The 21,389-nt window shown below is 50.8% G+C and overlaps 2 protein-coding genes across 17 annotated transcripts in view; both read left to right on the forward strand.

The window, feature by feature from the left end:
* Positions 1 to 1,320, forward strand: part of Pnpla7 (patatin like domain 7, lysophospholipase) — an 83,116-nt gene extending 81,796 nt beyond the window's left edge. For 7 of the 9 annotated variants that reach the window (XM_076937515.1, XM_034505288.2, XM_076937514.1 and 4 more), the window contains 2 exons: positions 658 to 761; positions 928 to 1,320. In XM_076937515.1, the coding sequence (XP_076793630.1) occupies positions 658 to 761; positions 928 to 1,038 (215 nt within the window). In that variant the 3' untranslated portion in view covers positions 1,039 to 1,320. Of the gene's footprint in view, positions 1 to 657; positions 767 to 927 lie in introns of all 9 variants that reach the window. The other 2 variants (XM_076937513.1, XM_076937517.1) reach the window with 1 other exon arrangement.
* Positions 1,321 to 1,669: 349 nt separating this feature from the next.
* Positions 1,670 to 10,277, forward strand: Nsmf (NMDA receptor synaptonuclear signaling and neuronal migration factor). 8 transcript variants are annotated; one of them, XM_034505251.2, is made up of 16 exons: positions 1,671 to 1,961; positions 2,301 to 2,362; positions 2,921 to 3,421; positions 4,426 to 4,501; positions 5,287 to 5,292; positions 5,576 to 5,644; positions 6,321 to 6,373; positions 6,916 to 7,005; positions 7,463 to 7,587; positions 7,843 to 7,926; positions 8,042 to 8,075; positions 8,164 to 8,234; positions 8,414 to 8,493; positions 8,638 to 8,740; positions 8,905 to 8,980; positions 9,079 to 10,277. In XM_034505251.2, the coding sequence occupies exons 1-16, from the start codon at positions 1,891 to 1,893 to the stop codon at positions 9,174 to 9,176; spliced, it is 1,599 nt and encodes a 532-aa protein (XP_034361142.1). In that variant the 5' UTR covers positions 1,671 to 1,890; the 3' UTR covers positions 9,177 to 10,277. The 8 variants fall into 8 exon arrangements, with proteins under 8 accessions (XP_076793633.1, XP_076793634.1, XP_034361142.1 ...); XM_076937518.1 differs by lacking the exon at positions 6,916 to 7,005 and having other exon boundaries at positions 1,670 to 1,961; XM_034505253.2 differs by lacking the exon at positions 5,576 to 5,644.
* Positions 10,278 to 21,389: the final 11,112 nt, after the last annotated feature.

A 21,389-nucleotide genomic window follows, 5' to 3' on the forward strand; every position in this document is an offset into this window, starting at 1 on the left:
AGACCCAGAGCCCATTTGTCCAGCTTGAGAGTTCCCACAACATGGGGCTGCCTCCTAGGCCACTTGGGCTTCTCCCTCATCTCCATGCAGCATCCTCACCACACTGCAGACCTTAAGGGGAGCCTACTGGCAGAGCTTGAGGAGGCCTGAGGGCCATGTCCAACAACCAAGGTTCTAATCTACAGCCTGCAATGGGGTCATCAACTGCCATTCCCACCCCCATCTTGGAACAGAACAGCATGTTCTGCAGAAAGAATTCCCTGTTGCATGCTCTATCTTAAAGAATTTGAAAGATGCCCTGGAGTCTTCCCAGGGTGAGAGCCCCAGGCACTGAAATGAGTTTGTGCTGGTATCTCCTTATACAACCCTGACCAGACCCCCGTGCGTGGTTAGGGAGTAGGTAAGAAGGGCCAACCTATTCCATGTTTTTGTGAAAAACACACAGGACACATTGTGGAGCGAGATGAACAAAGGCAGATGTGATGTGGCTGGGTCTGCACAGCTTCCTCTGGCAGCCCTGGGCCTGGCTGGCTGGCTGGCTGTGGAGACTGTTACCGTGGGGCTGGGGATGGCCGTGTTCTGCTTCAGTTCTAGCTTTGCTAGGCATGGCCACTGTCCTTGGAGAAAGGACCAATGTAGCCCTTCCTTCTGCTCCAGAGGAGTCTGACTATCAGACAGAATATGAGGAGGAGCTGCCAGTCATCCCCAAGGAAACATATGCCGACTTCCAGAGCACTGGGATTGAGCTGGACTCTGACTCGGTGAGGTACTGGGCCCTGCCTTGCCTGTGCCCATTCTGAGGTCCCAAAACAGGGCCTGACCCTGGTCCCTGACTCTGGGCTAGCTACCTCTCACTCCAGATGATACAGCCTGGGGTCTGGCAAGCCCCCGCTTTACATATCTTGACCATGTATGATTTGCTTTCAGGAGTATGAGCCTTCGATGTCACAAGGGCCCCCCAGCTTGACTTCCCCAGAACAATCCCAGGACTCCTTCCCTTGGCTCTCCAATCAAGATGACCAGGGGCCAAGACTGTAACGCCCTTCCTGACCAGATTAATACAGTACAGCACCTGGGCCTCACCCTTAGACTGAGGCTGCACCCACTCCTTAGTGGATACTTCAATTGTCTGACAAGATCAAACTGGGAGATATATCCATCTGGTTTCTTCCAGGGGCATGGGCTTTTGTATTGGAGTCATGGGCCTCTTCTCTTCCCTGGCACCCCTTGTCTCCCCACAGCAATACTAAGGAGCGCTGAAGCCTCTGTGAGGCATGGGAGTGTGGAATTGGTATATTAATAAACGTCAGTCTGATTGTGTTGCTGTTTTTACTCTGGTGTAAAGGTTGCACGGGCAAAGAGCTAGGTAGACTTGAAGTCCAGAAGGTCAGCAGGGTGGTCTCATGTTCTTTCAGGACCCTTTTGCTGGTGCCTGCAATCTATCAGGCAGCATCTCTATGCTAGGCAGGTAGGATGCTCCGGGTCTGGAGGAAACCAGGGTTTTACCCAAAACCAAGGGGTTCTTAGGGCATCTATGGGTGGGCATACACAGGCCCTGGCTTAAGTGGAAGGGTTTCACTTTTACGGCCCCAGGAAAAAAAGTCTCCGGGAGGAGCCGTCTTTTAGCCACGCCCATACCTGTCATCATGGGGGTGGTGCCAACTCAGGCTTGGCGTCAGGAGGCGGAGCACCGCCCCGGGTCCAGCCGCTCTCCTACAGTGGCTGGACGGGCTGGGAGCTGGGTGCGGCCATGCGGGGCCCGGGCCTAAGTGTGACCCTGACCCTGAGGCTAAGACCTAGCGTGACCTCAAGCGTGGTACGGCTCCCCCGGCAGAGGCGGCGGGCGCGGGGCGCGCTCTGAAACCCGGGGGATGCGCGGGCGCCGTGACCATGGGTGCCGCCGCCTCCAGGAGGAGGGCGCTGAGGAGCGAGGCCATGTCCTCGGTAGCGGCCAAAGTAAGGTGAGTGCGGTGGGCTGACCGGGAGGTCAGGTAGCCGCTGCCGGCTTCCCTCTGTGGTGTGTGCTGCTGCCCCAGTGCCCTGCGGTTTTCCTGTTCCGACTGGAGTGGGCCTTGGGCCTTAAAACCTGACGCCCACAGGCTGGGCAGATTGGACAGAAAGCAGGCGGAGGACTGTGACCAGGATGCTCTGGCTCTCTGTGGTGGGTGGAGAGAGCCCACCTCTTCTCATGTTGATGTGGACGGCCTGGGTGGGGCTAGGTCTGGTTAGGGAGGGTCTTGCCAGTGTCGAAGGCAGGTAGCTAGCATGTACTGACCGTGTTCCTTCTGCCTACCCTGCAGAGCAGCCCGAGCGTTTGGAGAGTACCTGTCCCAGAGTCACCCTGAGAACCGCAACGGTGCAGGTAGGGACACAGGAAACAAAAGGTTGTGCTGGGTGAGTCCTCTGCCCCAGGCCAGAGCCAGGGCCAGTGTAGTGTGAGCCAGCCCTGGTCCCTTGCTGGCTTGTCTTCCTCACATCCTCTGCCCTCCAGGGCCCAGAACCCTAGGAGGAGCTCCAATCACCCATCTCCATGGCGCCCTCCCAGCCTGGGTTGTTGGCATGGCAACAGGCCTCTTGGCACCCCCAGGGCTGGCACCACTGTCTGGGGGCCAGCTGGTGGGGGGAGGGGAGAAGTTGGCACCAGCAAATGGGTGTATCTGCAGGCTCTTGGGGTGGGGGGTGGATACTGGCCTGTCTGTTCTTACTTGTGATGATTATGCACAGGTAGTAAGGCCTGCCTGCCGCCACCATCCTCACTCTCACAAGGGCTTCAGGCCCAGATAAGCAGAGAAACAGGCCACCTGGCAGAACCTTTTCTAGCAACCACAGCCCCCTCCTTAAGCTTGGTGCTTGTTGGGTGCCAGAGGATGGGGAGGGTAGACCATCAGGCTGAAGGTTCACCTGGTGCCTTTTCCCTTAGACCACCTGCTGGCTGACGCCTACTCTGGCCACGACGGGTCCCCAGAGATGCAGCCTGCACCCCAGAACAAGCGCCGCCTCTCCCTCGTCTCCAATGGCCGCTATGAGGGCAGCATCTCGGATGAGGCAGTCAGCGGGAAGCCGGCTACAGAGGGCCCCCAGCCCCATGTGTACACCATCTCCAGAGAGCCAGCCCTTCTGCCTGGCTCTGAAGCTGAAGCCATTGAGCTAGCAGTGGTGAAAGGGAGGAGGCAGAGGGAGCGGCACACTCACCACCATAGCCAGCCCCTGCGTGGCAGCCCAGGCAGCAGCCGTGAGGACATCAGTAGGCCCTGCCAAAGCTGGGCAGGAAGCCGCCAGGGCTCCAAAGAATGCCCAGGATGTGCCCAGCTGGTCCCTGGTCCCTCCCCTCGGGCCTTTGGGCTGGAACAGCCACCTCTACCTGAGGCTTCTGGCCGCCACAAGAAGCTGGAAAGGATGTATAGTGTTGATGGAGTGTCTGGTGAGGGGCCTTATCTTTGGGCCTGGGCAGGTTTGGAGGTACCTGCTGGCCTTTAGCAGCAGCAAACACTGTAAAGCTGGGTCCCCTGGTGTGATAGCAGTCAGGATGAAATCCCTTCAATTTGAGTTCACCTCTTCGCCCAAATCCTGTGAGCTGTGACTTCTCTCAGATGGCAAACAAACCTACCATGTTTATCAAGGATACTTCCTGGAGGATCTTGAAAACATAGGAAACGTAGCTTAATGGAAGATCAGGCTGTCTTCAGAAGCTACAGGGAGGGGAGGTTATTTGGGCTCTGAGATTATTGATGTCAAACTGGAAGGAGGGGTTGGGATACCCTGAGGCATGTTGTACTTAGTAACTGTCCTTCCACCGAGCACCCACCTTAAGACAGCAGCAGCTGTGCCTGGGCTGTAGAGAGTAGCTCTGGGGGACCCTGGAAAGTGGGCAAATGAACAAGGTAGTCTGCACCCTAAGGACCTCTTACCCTCTTGTGGAGATAAAAGGAGGGAAATGTCTGGCCAGCTGGCAGCTGAGAAGGGCTATCTTATGTCCAAGGGGGACAAAATGTGACAGTGCAGAGACACCTCTGAGAATGTCCCTCACACTGAACCGCTAGGGAACGTTAAACAGAGAATACCTCGAGCCAGGGGATAGAAAGATAGCTCAGGGGCTAAGAACACTTGCTACTCGTGTAAGAGGGCCTGGTTTTGGTTCTTAGCACCAACATTAGACAGCTCACAACACCTGTGAGCCCCACCTCTAGCCTCTCTTCTCCTCCCCTTCTCTCAAAAAAAAAAAATTAATAAGATGAGTCTTTTTTCTTTTTTTAAGCTACAAGTCAGAGGGTGGATGGCTGGTTCTGTCCCAGAACCCCACCCTGAGCCAGCTTTTTTCTCTCCTTGAGAGTCATCCTGCCCCTGGGCCCAAAGTCTCTTCAAAATAGAGAGGGGATCAGGCTTCGGGACTCCTGCCTTGCCAGCAATAGACTTTTTTCCTTTCAGACGATGTCCCCATCCGTACCTGGTTCCCCAAGGAAAACCTTTTCAGCTTCCAGACGGCAACCACAACTATGCAAGCGTGAGTCCACTGCCAAGAGTTCATGGCTGGGTTGTCTCTTCCCAGGGCCCAGGAAGCCCTGACAGCTGTTGTCCTGGACTCTGGCTCAACCCAGGGCTTCTTGTGAACAGCTGCATGTGCCACACTGTGCAGAGTCTGCTGATGGGCCAAGCTGAGGCTCTGAGCCCCAGCAGCAGGCTTCCTGCTCCCTCAGACCATATCCTGCCTCTGCTTCTCCCTGCCCCTTTCCTCACTGACATCCTCTCACGGGCATTCCCTGAATCCAGACTACCCATTTAATCGTTGGCCTGTTATCTTCATCTTTGCCAGAGGACCTGACCCAGAGTTGCAGCTGATAGCATCATCACTAAGTGGTTTGAGGGTGGGGGTTCTGGTCCTCATGCATACTCCAAACTCCAAGCTCAGGCTGCTTCTGTGTGACAGATGACTATTACCAGAATCTCTGGGAGGTCTACTCTTCTTTATCTGATATGCATCTAGATTTTCCTCCCAAGGATATGCCTTTGAAGCAAAGTCCCTCACCAGACAGTCCTGCCCCAGCCTCAGTTGCTATGGCAGAGTGTACAGGGCACAGGCAAACTTCTGTAGGACCAAACCCCATCCTTGCCTAGCTAAACTCAGCACTTGGTGGTATGAGCCAGTGACTCGGCCTCTCGTGCCCTTGAGTCCAGTGGACATTCTGCTGGGAGGAAACGACCTTCAGGGAACCTGGGGGGCTGAAGGAAGATAGAGATTCCCACTCACGGTGTCTTCTTTTTCTTGCTGCCTCTTGACACTGGCTTCAGCATCTCGTAAGTATGTCATGCATTGTGCACTTAGGGGCACAGCCATTGTCCTGGGGAACCCTCCCACCCTTGGATAGAATTCTGCAGGTCAGGGACCCTGGGCCTGGGCAGTGAGCAGTGCTGAGCTCCCATTAGTCCAGGATCCTGTGGACAACTCGGCTGCAGCAGGGCCTGCTGGGAGCTGGGCCTGGGATGCCCCACTGGGCCCCTGAGGTTGCACCTCTGTCTCCACGTCTGTGTCCCTCCTGCCTTCAGCCAAGGGCAGTGCTGACTTGCGGCGGTTTCTTAGGGTATTCAGGGGCTACGCGGAGAGGAAGCGTCGGAAATGGGAGAATGATTCCGCGTCTGTAATCCAGAGGTAGGGCCTGCCAGCCACTCGCCACCAGGGTCTATCTCTGGTCTGCACTGGCCTGGCCAGGGCCCTCCTGGCCCTGGAAGACCTGAAGGGGGAAGGGTGGTGGCGACCACTGGCCTGGCCCTGCTCTGGGGACGTGGCAGGCAGGACGCCATTTGGCCAGGTGCATTTCAGCCCCTGGACCTATACTTTGAGGGTACATTGATAGTCATACTGATGCTAGCTGGCCCATCCATGTCTACGTAGCCCTGAAGCCCAGAGCTGTTCATCCAGTGACACAGCCTACCCTCTCCAACTCCCACCCACCTCAGAGGTGTGTCTGGGAAACTGGACATGGGGTCTTGGCGGGGCATAAAATTTAGGGGAAAAAGAACCTGTCTCCCTCGTGGGGAAGGGACACTTTGAAACCCCCAGACCAACTTGTGGGCATGGGTACTCGGATGTCTTTGCAACAGAGGAAGTACCTGTAAGAAGCTTCAGCAGCAAACACAACTGGAAGGAGAGAGACACCATGCCTCTGCTCTGGAATCCTGAGCAGGGCTCTGGAGCAGACAGGCCTTGTATATGAGCCATGGGGAGATTGTTCAGTGTCCACCCTCAGTGTGGTCAGGGGCTAGGTTGGCAGGAGCCAACATCCACCCTGCCATGGACCCTCATCATCTCATGCTTTCTCCTTCAGGAACTTCCGCAAACACTTACGCATGGTTGGCAGTCGGCGGGTGAAGGCCCAGAGTAAGATGGGTCCTGGGGAAGTGGGCATTGCTATGCTTGGCAGTCTGGGGCTTCTTGGCAAGCTGGGGTTTGCATGTTGGCACCTCCCTCAGCCTGTTCTGGCCCCACATACATATCTGCAGGCGCCACCCATTAGCCTGTTCTGCCTTCCCCTCAGCTCTTGCCCCCTCTCTTGTCTTCCTGTCCATCTCTGTCTCAGTGTTCTTTCTGTCTTGTCCCCAGCAGTGTTCAACCTCACCTAGGCCCTACTTGACCAGCTCCTAACCTAGTGTTCTGCCTGGCTTAGGCTCTGCCCTAAGCCCACAGTAGTCCACACTGCTCCCTTTGCCTGCACGCTATGTCCTCTAAGTCCAGACGCTGCTCCTAGTATTCTGTGCCTCTACACGAACCTTACTGTTGGTCTTAGTCCACTCTATGTCACGTCAGGCCCGACCCTTGTCAGCTTCTGCCTCTCTGCACACCCCAGCCACCATCCTAGGGCCTGAGTCTGCTCTGTTCTTGCCCCATCTGGCTAATGGGGGTTTTGCTCTCACTCACTGCAGCGTTCGCTGAGCGGCGCGAACGGAGCTTCAGCCGGTCCTGGAGCGACCCCACCCCTATGAAAGCCGACACTTCCCACGACTCCCGAGACAGTAGGTGTCCAGGTGCAGGCTGGCCCACTTCCTGACAAGTTCTCTTAGGCCCCATATCCCTGTCAGGGTCCCACGCCGGTACCGCTAGGCTTCTGCGCTTTTGCTCTCTGAGCCTCAGTTTACTTGTCTATGAGATGGGAGTACCTGATATCTCCTATCTCTTAGGCGGGGTTAACTAATGGCTAAGCAGTGCTGACAGGAGCATCTGTAAGGTGGTACCCACTGTCTCTCAGGGCATACTTGGCCGCAGGTGACACTTGTGCTGGGTCCCAGCTTCACATGACTCTCCTCTTCCTATGTGGGGCTGCTTCCCACTGGTGTCAGTGGCCCGGCTCTGCAGTTTGACTGTGGCTATAACCTTCACACCTACCCAAAGACCCTCCAGGACATGGTTGGGCTCTATGGGTGGGATGCTACTCTCCTGGTGACCCCTCCTGGTGACCCCATCTGCCTCTAGGCAGTGACCTACAGAACTCACACTGCACCCTGGATGAGGCTTGTGAGGACCTGGACTGGGACACAGAGAGAGGCCTGGAGGCCGTGGCCTGCGACACTGAGGGCTTCTTGCCACCCAAGGTCATGGTGAGGCCTACCTCTGGGTGTACCCCCATGGCACTCAGGTGGAGCATAGCCTTGTCTTCTGCTCCTCCCCACTATACCCACACTCCATCCTTGGCTTGGGGTGGGGTCTCCAAGGCTCTACTTCAGAGGTGAAGGTCCTTAGGGTCTCAGCCCTCTGCTTCCTGGGGGAGTTTCAAAGGCTAGGGTTATAGGAGAGTTGGAGGCTCATTCTTAACTGTGAGGTGTACCTCACAGGGCTTCCCCTGTCCCCCACAGCTCATCTCCTCCAAGGTGCCAAAAGCCGAGTACATCCCCACCATTATCCGCAGAGACGACCCGTCCATCATTCCCATCCTCTACGTGAGTGCCCTTCCTAACTCTGCGTCCGTGCACCTCTCCCTTGGGGTCTAGCTACCAGTGCCTGAATGCCCTGGGGGCCAGCAGAGGCTCTGATGTGTGGCCTCTCTGTTCTCAGGACCATGAGCATGCAACGTTCGAGGACATCCTGGGTGTGTATCTCACTTACTTCATCTGGTAGCTGACAGGATGGGTGGGCTTGCATGGGGAGGGACAGTGCTCATAGCCCTCTGCCCACAGACGAGATAGAGAAGAAACTGAACATCTATCACAAGGGGGCCAAGATCTGGAAGATGCTGATTTTCTGCCAGGTAGAAGCAGCCTTTCCTTTCTGCCCCAGGAGAAGAGGTCAGTGTGGTAGGGGTAGGGCCCCCAAGATTTTACTCAATATGGGAGTGTCCGTGTGTGGTACATTTGTGGACTGGGTTTGGGGACACTTTATCCTAGCCTCCCTCTAGCACGCCTGAGGCCTGACCATGACCTCTTTCAGGGCGGCCCTGGACACCTTTATTTGCTCAAGAACAAGGTGGCCACCTTTGCCAAAGTGGAGAAAGAAGAGGACATGATCCAGTGAGAGCAGAGGGTGCCCTGGGTTGTGGGAGGGAAGTCTTAGACCTGGTACATTCCTTCCAAGGCCCCTCCCTACACTGTGCTTCTGGAAGCTCAGTCATGGGGCCATGAGCCCCGAGCTGAGGCCATCTGTAATCCCACCAGCTTCTGGAAGAGGTTGAGCCGCCTGATGAGCAAAGTGAACCCCGAGCCGAATGTCATCCATATCATGGGCTGCTACATTTTGGGGAACCCTAATGGGGAGAAGGTAGGGACTCCAGACATGTGAGAAAGGTGGGCAAGGCCTTCTGCTTGTCCTAGCACCTCCTTGTGCTGTAGCCCTCCTGTGGAAAGCTCTCAGGCCTAGGGGCCGAAACAAGAAGGGTGGGTTGTGCTCATAACCCCAGACTCATGGCCTTGCCCTTCCTGAAGCTATTCCAGAACCTCAGGACCCTCATGACCCCTTACAAGGTCACCTTTGAGTCACCCCTGGAGCTATCTGCCCAAGGTGAGTTATCCCAACTGCCTGATTAGGGGCTACTTAGGTATGACCCTTCTGGCACCTAGTCAGGCCTGAGCCTCTTGGCTTTTCTCTCTTCTGCTCAGGGAAGCAGATGATTGAGACGTACTTTGACTTCCGGCTGTACCGCCTGTGGAAGAGCCGCCAGCACTCAAAGCTGCTGGACTTTGATGATGTCCTGTGAAAAGCATGGGTCATGCCCAGGCACCACCAGGCCATTTCCTCTGGGCTGGGAACCTGGAGCTGGGCCGCCTCTTGCACCCAGGACCATGTGGCCCTGCTCTTGCCCATAGCCACTTCAGGGACCCTCAGACGTTGCTCAGGTTCTCGTAGGGTCTGGTCTTTACTGCACCAGTGGGCCACAGAGGCCACAGTCCTAGTGGCCTGGATTAACAATCTCAGCCCATGGCCAGTGGCCTCTCAATGGCCAGGGCATTGACCTGTCATGCTCTCGCCTGGAGGCCGCAGCGTTGGGAACCCCGTCTGTGGGGTTTATAGAAATAAGTGCAATTTTTTTACACCCCTGAAACAATTTGAAGGGAAGCAGCATTACTAATTAACTAGTTAAGCACTCTGCTACTAGTTACAGTGTAGACAACTGGCCCAGTGTGTGTTCAGGTCCTCCTGTCCCCCAGCCTCTCAGCCCTGCTGTATTTGATCACCAGCACCAGGATGGCCCATCAATGTGGGGCTCGCTCTGTCAGGCTGCCTAGCCTGGCCCAGTCTATACTGGCCAAATCTGGCCTGCTTTTACCCTCTTGTCACCCCTGGCTTACTTTGACCTCGCCCTGGTCTGGGCAGTAGGAGGGAAGAGCCTCCCCCTCCTTCCCTCTTGTCAGGGGAGCACTGGGTTGCCACCTGTTGCCCACCTCCTCAAGCCAGCTCATTTCCCTTGCTGCTGTTGAACTCGGCTTTTCCCAGCCTTGGTCTGGAAGCCACATCCCAGCACAGAGGCTTAGGGGTGTGGTGGGGCCAGCCGGGGCTGGGCCCGGGAAGGCAAAAACCTCACCAACATTGTGGTGGGGGGGCCTAGATCTGTCACCCCAGGCTGAAGAGTCGAGTAACTGGTGAACTGTGAGGTCCCCATGACTCCCTTCAGTCTTGCCCAGGGTGTAGCAGGGTGGGCTCTCTTGTACATAGTTGGAGCTTGGGGGCAGGCCCCCCTTTTGTAGAGCCTGGAGTCTGAGGACACCTGGCTGTGTCCCAGACCCAGGGGAGTTAGGATTGGGCGCTGAACAATGTACGATATCCTTAGAGTGACCATTAAACCCGACCCTCTGCTACAGCTGTGTGGTCTTCTCATTTGGGACTCACTATCCATGTACGTGCGAGCCTGAGGCCACTGCTGTATGGCTTCCTCCACACCTGGGCCATCAGAACAGCCACCTTAAGGGTATATACCATGGGAAGATACATAGGGATCTCATAGAATGTCTACCAGCCAGCACAGGTAGTAGAGACACTGCCTTCTTCCGTTAGTGGTAAGAATCAGCAGGGGACCATGGTCCTAGAAGAGGTCTAAGCAGTGTCTGAGGTGAGCATAAACCGCCTGTATCCCTGCCCCAGCCCATAGGCATGGAAGAGAGGGCCACTCCCAACCTCTCTCAGGCTACCCTGTTCATGTGGCCAGAGCAAGAAACCAGAGGGTGACTACAGCCTTCGTGGTGAGCCACATGCCCTCTGTGTCCAGGGTACAACCAGACTTAGCTACTTGATCATTGCCTGTCCAGTGGCGGGGACCAGAGCAGCGGGAAGTTGAAGGGTTAGGGATGGGCTGGTGGTGCAGTATATATACAGCATGACAGAGCCTGGTGGGTTTGAGGCTGGGTGCTGGGGACTGCCCTTCTGAGGAGCTTGCCACCAGGACACTCCAGGGAGGACTGAGAGGACATGAACATGGCTTTGAAAGGTTGGCCTTACTCAGCTACCCATGCCAACTGAAAGTAATATAAATCACATGATCGAGTGTGCGTGCCTGTAAGTGTGCGTGCATGTGTGTGTGTGTGTCTGTCTGTCTGTCAGTGTGCCTGCCTGCCTCTAGTCACTGCTACATTGAGTCTGCATGCTGCTGTTATAACACAAGTGGGATAGTGTCTGTGGTTCCAGTCTCCAGCACTGATTTTTAGAAGGTACATTTAATGCTGTAATCCTGACCTTAGACCTAGAGCAGGCAAACATTTTGCTCTGAGTGACCCTACAGGCTCAGCCTGGGGTCTAGCTGGGGTAGCAGAGGTGCCTGCCTATAGCCCTGAAAGTTGGCTAGACCAGTGAGTAGGGTTTGTGTAGTCCACAGCCCAAGATACCCTTGAGCCTTTCTGAAGCATCCACCCACTCACTTTTCCTCAATCAAAATTAGCAGACAGCCACCAAAAACAGTTGGGCAGAAATATTTGAAAAACTACACAAAATGTTAATATATATATTTTTTTTAATTCCCAGATAGGGTCTCACTACGTAGCTCAGAATGATCTAGAACTGCCTATGTAGATCTGGCTGGCCTTAAACTCACAGAAACTCTTTTTCCTCTGCCTCCCAAGTGCTGGTATTAAAGCCCTACACTCAGCAAGAGTGTTTTAGCTAGTGTCTTAGTTAGGGTTTTATTGACACCATGACCAAGGCAACTTTCATAAAGGAAAAATTTAATTGGGGCTGGCTTACAGTTTAAGAGGTTCAGTCCGATATCTTCATGGCAGGGAGCATGGCAGCGTGCAGGCAGGCATGGTGCTGGAGAAGGAGCTGAGAGCTCTATATCTTGGTCTGGAGGCAGCTAGAAGGAGGCTGTCTTTTACAGGCAGTAAGGAGGAGGGTCTGGCTCACACTGGGCCAGACTTGAGCCATACATATGAGACCTAAAAGCCCCACCTCCACAGTGAAGCCCTTCTAGTAACAAGGCCATGCCTCCTAATACTGCCACTTCCCATGGGTCAAGCATATTCAAACCACCATAGGATGTGGCTGTGAGTTTGTGGTGCCAAGAAGTTGACTCTGGGGCTTCAGGCATGCTAATGTATGGCATTCTACCACTAAGGCACAGCTCTAGTCTCCACCCACTTTTAAATTTTACTTTGAGACAAGGTCTCACTAGTCCATGCTGGCTTTGAACTCATTCTAGCTCAGGCTGACTGAATTTAGAGTCCTACTGGGGCAGTCGCTCTAGAGGCTGATATTATATATATACATACATATACATATATATATATATATACATACATATATATATATACACATACATATACATTATATATATATATATATATATATATATATACACACACACACACACACACACACACAGGTACTTACAGAAATCACAGGCTGTCAAGAAGAGAAGAAGCAATTGTGAACTGCCTAACATAGGTGCCCCTTGGCTAGTTGTATGTCAACTTGGCACAAGCTAGAGACATCTGAAAAGAGGGAAGCTCAATTGAGAAGATGCCTCCATGAGATCCAGATGTAAGGCATTTTCTTAACTTGTAATGAATGGGGGAAGACCGTGCCCATGATGAGTAATGGCATCCCTGGCTGGTGGTCCTGGGCTCTAGAAGAAAGCAGGCTGACCAGGCTATGGAGAGCAAGTCAGGAAGCAGCACGTCTCTGCGGCCTCTCCATCAGCTCCTGCCTCCAGGTTCCTGCCATGTTTGAGTTCCTGTCTTAACTTCCTTCAGTAATAAGCAGCAATATGGAAGTCTGAGTCAAATAAACCCTTTCCTCCCCAACTTGCTTTTCAGTCATGGTCTTTTGTCACAGCAACAGAAATCAAGGTGCCAAAAGCTAAGAGTCCTCTACAAGAGCTAAGCCGCCTCTTCAGCCTCTACAAAAGCTTCTGTACAATGGTGACACAGAAGTCTGTAGAAGAGAATGAGCTAAGACTGAAAAGACGATACAGGAGAGCCAAGTGGCCAGAAAAGTCATAAGGGCAGTCACAGCACAGCCGCAGAGTGGCTTCTCTGCGGGATCTCATGGAGGCGGTTTCTCAATTGAGCTTCCATCTTTTCAGGTGCCTCTAGCGTGTGACAAGTTGACATAAAACTAACCAGGGCGGCACTGTGTTAGGCAGTTCACAATTGCTTGTGGTTGCTGTAAGTACCTGCACAGTACAGCCACAAGCAGCAGTGGCTGGCTCCCTGTTACAGGAAGTTAACTACTAACAGCTATGCAAATACAGCTGATAAGCTTCTTCCTTCTGTGAAGAGGTCACTGTCCTAATGTCCATGCTGTGCCCAGGAAGCAGGGTATTGCCAGGTCATCCAGGCAGCGTCTTGAAGAAAGGACTGGCTGATATTCAAAGTATTTGGGGTGCGGGGGTTAGTTGTTTTTTGTTTGTTTGTTTGTTTGTTTGAGACAGGTTTCTTCTGTGTAGTCTTGGAACTCTCTCTGTAGACCAGGCTAGCCTCAAACTCACAGAGATACAGAGATCTGCCTGCCTCTACCTCCCAGTGTTGGGATAAAGACGTGCACCACCACTGCTGGCTATTCAGAGTTCTTAGGATTGCAGAGAAAGCATGGCTACGGCAGCCAGAACCCTGAATGTCACCTGTTGGAAGTGATTAGATAACACTGAAGGCTGACAGTGCTCTCCCGTCCACTCACTTGAAGCGTACACCTCCCTAATTGTCTGAAGGGCTTTGGAACAACAGCATGAGGTCATTCAGCCTTCTCCCATGCCTTGTCTGGTGGTGGTCTCCATGCAGGCCTTATGTTCTCAAGTATGGACACTATGGCCTTCGTGTTTAGGTTTATCTACAGAAGTCCAAATGGATACACCCCCGGGCAGTTCCTTGGTCTGATGTGCACCCCAGCGGAGTACCTACCTTAGGAAGAACCAGGCTGGGGAATGGGAGCCATGCCTCTAGGGTTGGCACATCAAGGGCCTGCCATGATATGACTCACTCCCTTGCTACTAGTGCTGAGAGCCAATGTTTAGATAGAGATGCTGTAGCAGTCACACCCTCCGTTGGGTACCTTGCTTGCTGGGGCAGAAAAGGCATGGGACCTGTTTCTGCAGGGGTCCCAGCATCTACAAGAAGGCAGGCCAGCTCTTCCACTTGACATATTTCTATACTCCCCCTTTACTCGTGACCTGGGAAGCAGAATACCAGGTCTATTGTGCACAACTTACATGAAACCAGCACTGACCTTGGCCATCCATCTGACCCATCACCAGTCCCTATTTGGGACTTAATGCTGCCAAACGAGACAGTGCCCCACAGGCTGGGAAAGGGCACTGGTCTTGGGCTCACAGCCTACTGAGGGTGAAACTCAACATCAGAACCTCAAAAATAAGATTCAAGATGCTCCAAGCAGAATTACTTTGCTACTAACGAACTGTAAAAGACAGACACCAAGGACAGGAACATAGGTGTGGGTAGGCTGTAAAGCTTATGCTCAAAATGCTAGAAAGTTCCAGCAAGAAGGAGGAGGAAGAGGAAGAGGAGGAGGAGGAGGAGGAGGAGGAGGAGGAGGAGGAGGAGGAGGAGGAGGAGGAGGAGGAGGAGGAGGAGGAGGAAAAGAGGAAGACTGGAGAGATGACTCATCGATTGAGAGACTGCCAGGTTCAGTTTCCAGCACACATGGCAACTAACAACCTTCTGTAACTCCAGTCTCAGGGGATCTGATGCCCTCTTCTGACTCCCGTAGGCACCAGGTACTCATGTGGTGCATAGACATACACACAGGCAAAACCCTCATACATATAAAATAATAAATCTTTTAAAAAGAAAAGAACAACAGACTGGGTTTTCATGGTCCTAGAGGCTAAAGTGAGAAATCCAGGCTCTATCACCCTGTGCAGGTGTTTCCCTTTTGCATCGAACTCCTGTGGGCATGGGTGTTTCCTCAGAGTTCCCATGACCTCAAGAAAGTCCATCTGGCTCCAGTTTCAGAATTACTACAGCATGAGGTCCCAGAGCAAAGTTCCCATAACTGCTGCTGGCCCCCACAGACTCTTCACGAAGTCCTGACAACTCTTCACTGAGTGCTGTCACATGGGGAATTTGTGCCTTGCAGCTTCTGCTCTGCACTGTGGACTCACAAGAATCCCCTGGGCCTGCATGGCTAATTTTATCTGAAGAGCAGTTTACATGATTTCTGGTTTCTAGTGCAAGGTAAGAAGAGAGTTCCTGTAAGGATATAATTTGAATGTAAGAATGTAATTTCAGGTCTCAGCTTGAACTTAAAATTAAGAGATCCTTAAATTTGAGTTTCCGCTTACACTCAAACATTAGCTGCCCCTGAGGCACATCCCGGGAGAAGCACATTCCAAAAACTCAAACAAACATTCCAGGAAGAAAGACCCAAGATAGGAGTTTATTAGAGAAACGAGCCCTTAACACAATAAACCTGGGTAAACAGAAGCCACTTACGAGGACCCTCTTTGTTGTAAAAGATAAGGTGCAAATTTGAGTTACTTAGAAACCGAGCCTGGGAATGGAAACTGGGCCTGGGAACAGCTGTTTGAAATCCTTTATGGTTATTGTTTAAGACGTAATTAACTGTCCTTGTGAACTCTGTAAAAAGTGGTATAAAAGCTGCTTTTAGCTCCAACTTGTCTGTTCCTCTTGTCTGCATACAGGGGAACCCTAGTATACTGGTTATCATTTTATCATCAATAAGCTTCATGTTATTGCAGCGATGTGTTTCTGGGGGAGCGCGTCCCCTGGTTTTGGATCTTTAGGTCCAACATTTCCAGTCAGAAGCAGTGCCCATCCTAGAATACAATCGGGTAAACGGGACACAGCTATTTACAGGGTACGGGTCCAAGTACACTGGCTGTCCACAGCTTGCCCCTTAAACCGTCTCCATCACTTTTCCAGTTCTCTCATTAGGACCCCCCCCCCCCATTGCTACCCATTTTATTCACCAAATTTCTCAGTAATAACCTGGAGGTTCCCCCCAGGAAGGGACACTGCAATGCTCCCCTTTCTTTTGGAGTTTTAGTGCTTTTGGAGGTTAATGTTTTTAATGATTCAATGCTTTCTTCTGTCATCTCATTTCTTCTTTCTGTGGTTCTAAACATCTAACCCAGGGCGTCCCACATAGCAGCCAGGTGGCTGGCCTCACAGCATCTTCTCTACTCCATCTCAATTCTTCATTATATCTTTTACAATGCCACCTTCCTGAGGTAACCAGGACTCACTGCAGTCTTTTCCCAACTCTTATTAATTTATTTGGCGTGCTGTTAACATTTCTAGGCCCTAAGGAAGCTGAGACTAAAAATTTAATAAGTCTTCTTGATCTGTTCTCATTTTTCAGATGGGTCCTCAAACTAAAAGCCCTTCCTTGTCCACAGTGTTGGCGTGATCTGAGGCTGTAGCTTTATCGTAAGCTGATTCCATTTGGCTTGAACACTGTTAAACTAAACACTCAAAACAGAGGGGTCTGTGAGATAAAGGGTCTATTGAGTCACTGGAGGTGCTGGTCAGAAAGCAGCCAGGCTTAAACAGGTTCTGCAACTTCTAGGAGCAGAGCAAGATCACTGTGAGGGTTTCCTTACAGGACCAGTGCCGAACATTTCTTCCTAGTGAGAATTGGGAAGGGACACAATAAGTGGGATTACAAGGAATCTGTAGTAACTATCAACTAGAGGACGAGGGAGCGAGACAGGCCTGAAGAGAAGCCTCAGTGGTTCGCAGCACTTGTTGCTCTGACAGAGGAGCCAGTGTCTTATTTAGGGTCACGGTTGCTATGATGAAACACCATGACCAAAGCAACTTGGGGAGAACAGCTTGATTCTGTTTACACTTCCATATCATTGTTCTTCGTTGAAGGAAATCAGGACAGAAACACAAACAGGGTGGGACCTGGAGGCAGGAATTGATGCAGAGAGGCTATGGAGGGGTGCTGCTTACTGGCTTGCTTCCCTGGTTTCAGCCTGCTTCTTACAGAACCCAGAACAACCAGTCCAGGGATGGCACCACTCACAATGGGCTAGGCTATCCCTGACCAATCACTAATTAAGAAAATGCCTACAGTTGGAACTTAGGAGGCATTTTCTCAATTGAGCGTCCCTCCTTTCCAGTGACTCTAGCTTGTGTCAAGTTGACAAAATAGCCACCACATGTAAGTTCTATGTCCAGCGTCTATATGCCACCTCCTCTCACAACCACCTGTAACTCCAGTCCCAGAGGATCCAACACCATCTGGCCTTCATGCCACCAGGCACACATATGATGCTCAGACATACATACAGACAAAAACCCATACACACAAAATAAGTACACAACCACTCCCCTCTTTCCTAAAAAGTAAGAGTCTGACATGGTGGTATATGCCGTTAGTCTTAGAGCTTAGGGAGTGGAGGCAGGTAGGTCTCTATGAGTTTGAGGCCAGCACGGTCTATATAGAAAGTTCCAGGATAGTCAAGGCTACATAGTGAAACCCTGGCTACAAACAAACAAACCAAAACAAAAAATGTTTGGAGGTAGGATGGCCATCACAAGTACTGTAGCTCTGGGCTGAGCTGGGTGGGTGGGTGGGTTTTTAGGGCACCTAGAGGTCTCCAGCAAGATGCAACACACTGGAGCATATGGACAGTCTGTCGCTGACTTTCCTTTTTTATTCCCCATCTAGCCTTGGGTCTTGTAATCTACATTTAAGATGTCTGGGACGATGGTGGTGATGAATTTTCCTAGCTGGCAGCTCCCTGGAGTAACTTGTGTGTCCTAACCACACTCAGCTTTCTAAGGCTGCTTATGGGAACCTGTGGACCCCAGATCAATGCAAACATGCTATTCAGTCCCAGAACCTCATCTAAGTCAGTTACTCTACTGTCCCCTTTAGGGACTGATGGCTTCTTCGTGTCAACCCACCAGAATCCTAGTTTCTAGGTTTTGTTAACCCCACCCATCGCCTGACACACTGGCCATCTTCTGGATGACCAAACATCTTAGAGATACTGTCACTGTGCTAGAGGTGGGTCCTGGGAGAATAGAGCCAATAAATGAGGTGACTTACAGAATCATGCAATAGTGGACTTTATTAAGAGCCCCAGACAATCTATGCTCTGAGGGTTAAGAATGGTCATATGAGTAGAGTTCTCATGAGTTCAGGCTATAGGCAATCACTAGGCCAAGCCACACAGGGCAAAAACGTGTTTTTCCATAGAAGCATATAACATGAAACAATTGGCTAGCTCCATCAAGCAGTAATGAGTACTCTGAAGTAAACTCATTCTTGCCCGCTACACTTAGGAGGGCATCAAGGCACATTCCAAGAACAATTCCATGTTTTGAAGAAACTGATGTCAAAGACTTGTTTTCTTGGAGTTTTCTCACAAGCCCATTCTTGGGCCATATTCTGATGAGATCTTCCTGCTGTCCCATCATAATTTCCTTTTTATGGGTGGCCTGGAGGTTGGTGTCCTGAGCTCAGATAAGTCTTCTGGTGGTCCACCTTTGTGTTCTCTTTCTTTCCTTTCAACCATGGCAGATACTAGTGACCATAGAGGCCACAAGAGGGCATTGGATCCCTTGGAGCCAAAGTTACAGGTGATTATGTTGTTTTGTTTGCTTTTCTCTGTGTAGCCCTGGCTGTCCTGGAACTCGCTCTGTAGACCAGGCTGGCCTCAGGCTCAGAGATCTGTCTGCCTCTGCCTCCAAGTACTGGAATTAAAGGCCTGTACCACCACCCCCGGGCTTCCTCCTCTTCTTCTTAAAACAGGATCTCTCCATATAGAATTCACAATGTAGATGAAGCTTGTCTCTGTTTCTCCTGAGTGCCGGGACTAAAGGCATATGCCACCCTGCTTAGACTTCCTGAGTTCAGATACAGTGTTACCAGCTGCCTCGGGCTCCTGGTCCCATGACTTCTCCAACATGAACTACAAACCAAATAAACCCTGATCCCATAACTTGCTTTTTTCAAAACAAGAAACGAACACTCTGGAAGAAAACACTTTAAAGGCACTTATTCAAGAGCCTGTATCTAGACTGCATCTAAACAGTGTCCAAGTGAGTCCTTGAATGAAAGTTCAAACACAAGCGGACTGTTCACCAAAGGGCTTCGATAAATACAGCAGCCCATGGACTGATGCACAACATCGCAAACCTAAGGAATATGCCGTTCAAATCCACGGGATGCCTCGTGGTCAGATTGGGCAAAAGTAAAATCTGATACTAGTTTTGAAAACTGGGTCTTTTGTGATGAATAATTTTATGGATCAGCATGAGTTGGCAGGAGGGACCAGGAATGCCAGGAGAAGTTCTTGGCTGTACCACACTTGATGAATCGAAGATCAACAAGGACATGAGACCAAAAAGTGTTGCACAGCTAGCTCTACCTGCAAGCCCAGCCCAGTCTCTTCGACAGTCCAATGGGTTCCTTTTATTCTCCCTCTGAACTTCACCAGACTTGGCTCTGCTCACGCAACTGTCTCAGCTGACATTTCTCTGCCAATCAGCCCGAGTCTGAGGAAGTGACAAGAAACTGCAGCACACCACCAGAAGTTTTTTGATGAGTTTCTCTCTATGGAGTCCTGAAAAATGAAGTTCAACTACGAAATATAAGACACACCAATATATGTGTGTCATTAGCAAAGAGTCCTTTATCACAGGTCCTTCCACATGCTTGCTTTAGCAGAACATCCTGCTAAACATCCTGCGTCTGCTTCAGCAAAATGTTCCTTCGTGTGTTTGCCCCAGCAGAACATCACCCAACAGACCTGACTTTTTAAAGAATATTTGTTTCCACTTCACTGTCTCAAAACAAACAAACAAACAAACAAGAAATCAAACAAACAAAAAGAGACCAGCATCAGTGAGGCAGAATCTTCTGGGAAGTGTTTCCTCTGGGTCAGCACAGAGAGGCTGTGGTCCAGAATTAGCCAAGGCTATACCTTCTGCTGGCAGCCAAATATGATATTGTAAAGCTGGGTGATGGTGGCGCACACCTTTAATCCCAGCACGTGGGAGGCAGAGGCAGGTGGATCTCTGAGTTCGAGGCCAGCCTGGTCTACAGAGTGAGTTCTAGGACAGTTGGGGCTACACAGGGAAACTATGTCTCCAAAAAGAAGAAGAAGAAGAAGAAGAAGAAGAAGAAGAAGAAGAAGAAGAAGAGGAGGAGGAGGAGGAGGAGGAGGAGGAGGAGGGGGGAAGAAAGAAAGAAAGAAAGAAAGAAAGAAAGAAAGAAAGAAAGAAGAAAAAAGAAAAAATGAGGGCTACAGAGATGGCGCATCAGTTAAGAGCACTGACTGCTCTTCCAGAGGTCCTGAGTTCAATTCTCAGCTACCACATGGTGGCCTGCAACCATCTATAATATGATCTGATGCCCTCTGCTGGCATGCAAGTGTACGTGCAGATAGAACACTTTTATACATAAAATAAATATATAATAAAATTTTATTATATATAATAAATAAATAATTATTTTTTATAAATAAGTACACTGTTGAGGCCTAGGTGAAAATTACAGCACAGATGGGAATGTGAAGGCCTAGGTAACTTACCTGGCTAGCCTGTCATTTTGTTGTTACTAATATTATAAGGAAACTTTCTCATATGTTATTTCTGCTGTTACTAGAAATCTTTTTTACGCCCAAGTTGATTACATATTCTGTTATATTTTGTAACCTTAGAATAGAAATATTCTGTTATATTTTGTAACCTTAGAATCACAATAGAAGTCAGTAGAATTGCTTTGTATAATTACCCATAATAAACTTGGACCTGAACCAACCATCCAGCAATACTTCCTGCACCTGTGTATAAGGTTTTATGGTATTTGCTTTTATAAGCTGCCCCTGGGATGGACCCCAACCTAAGAGAGACACCTGCACCAATATAAGAAACTATTTGGAATAAGACTTCCATTTTGAGTAGTGGTAAAGTTTAAGGTCCCAAGACCTTCCTGGGAACTGCCATCCTTCTTGGCAGAAAGAGACATGTACATGGGTAACTGACATCCTGGTTGACAAGTTAGGACATTAGACAAGGCAAGTCACCAGCCACAGTGAGTCCCCAACCAATGGGAGCAGGATAAGTGGACAACAAAGATATGTTCCTAAAGAAATCCTGTATCCCCAAATCCTGATTGGCGGAATAATTTGACACATATGTTTGTATATCTCAGGTTTTAAAAACCCCGTTTAAAAGCCCTGTTTAAAAAGTCCTTTTAAAAGGACCTTAACTCGGGGCCATTGTTCAGTTCCGGAATCTGGATTGTGGCCTGATCAATCATGCTCAATGAACTATTCCTGTCTGGCTGAGATTAGTCATCTTGTGGTTTGTGAGGCCATTCCTGGACCACAACAAAACAAACAAACAAATAAACAAATTGATATTGTAAGAGTCCTGCAGGTTGTGCTGGTTTTGAAGGCTTGAAAGGGTCTTGAAGAGCAGCTGAGACATGGCACTTAGTGTCAGGGCTGAAGTTCTAAAGAGATGTCGGAGGAGGCCGTTGGTGA

The sequence above is a fragment of the Arvicanthis niloticus genome, chromosome 6 (assembly GCF_011762505.2).
Source record: "Arvicanthis niloticus isolate mArvNil1 chromosome 6, mArvNil1.pat.X, whole genome shotgun sequence".
Classification (NCBI taxonomy): Eukaryota; Metazoa; Chordata; class Mammalia; order Rodentia; family Muridae; genus Arvicanthis; species Arvicanthis niloticus.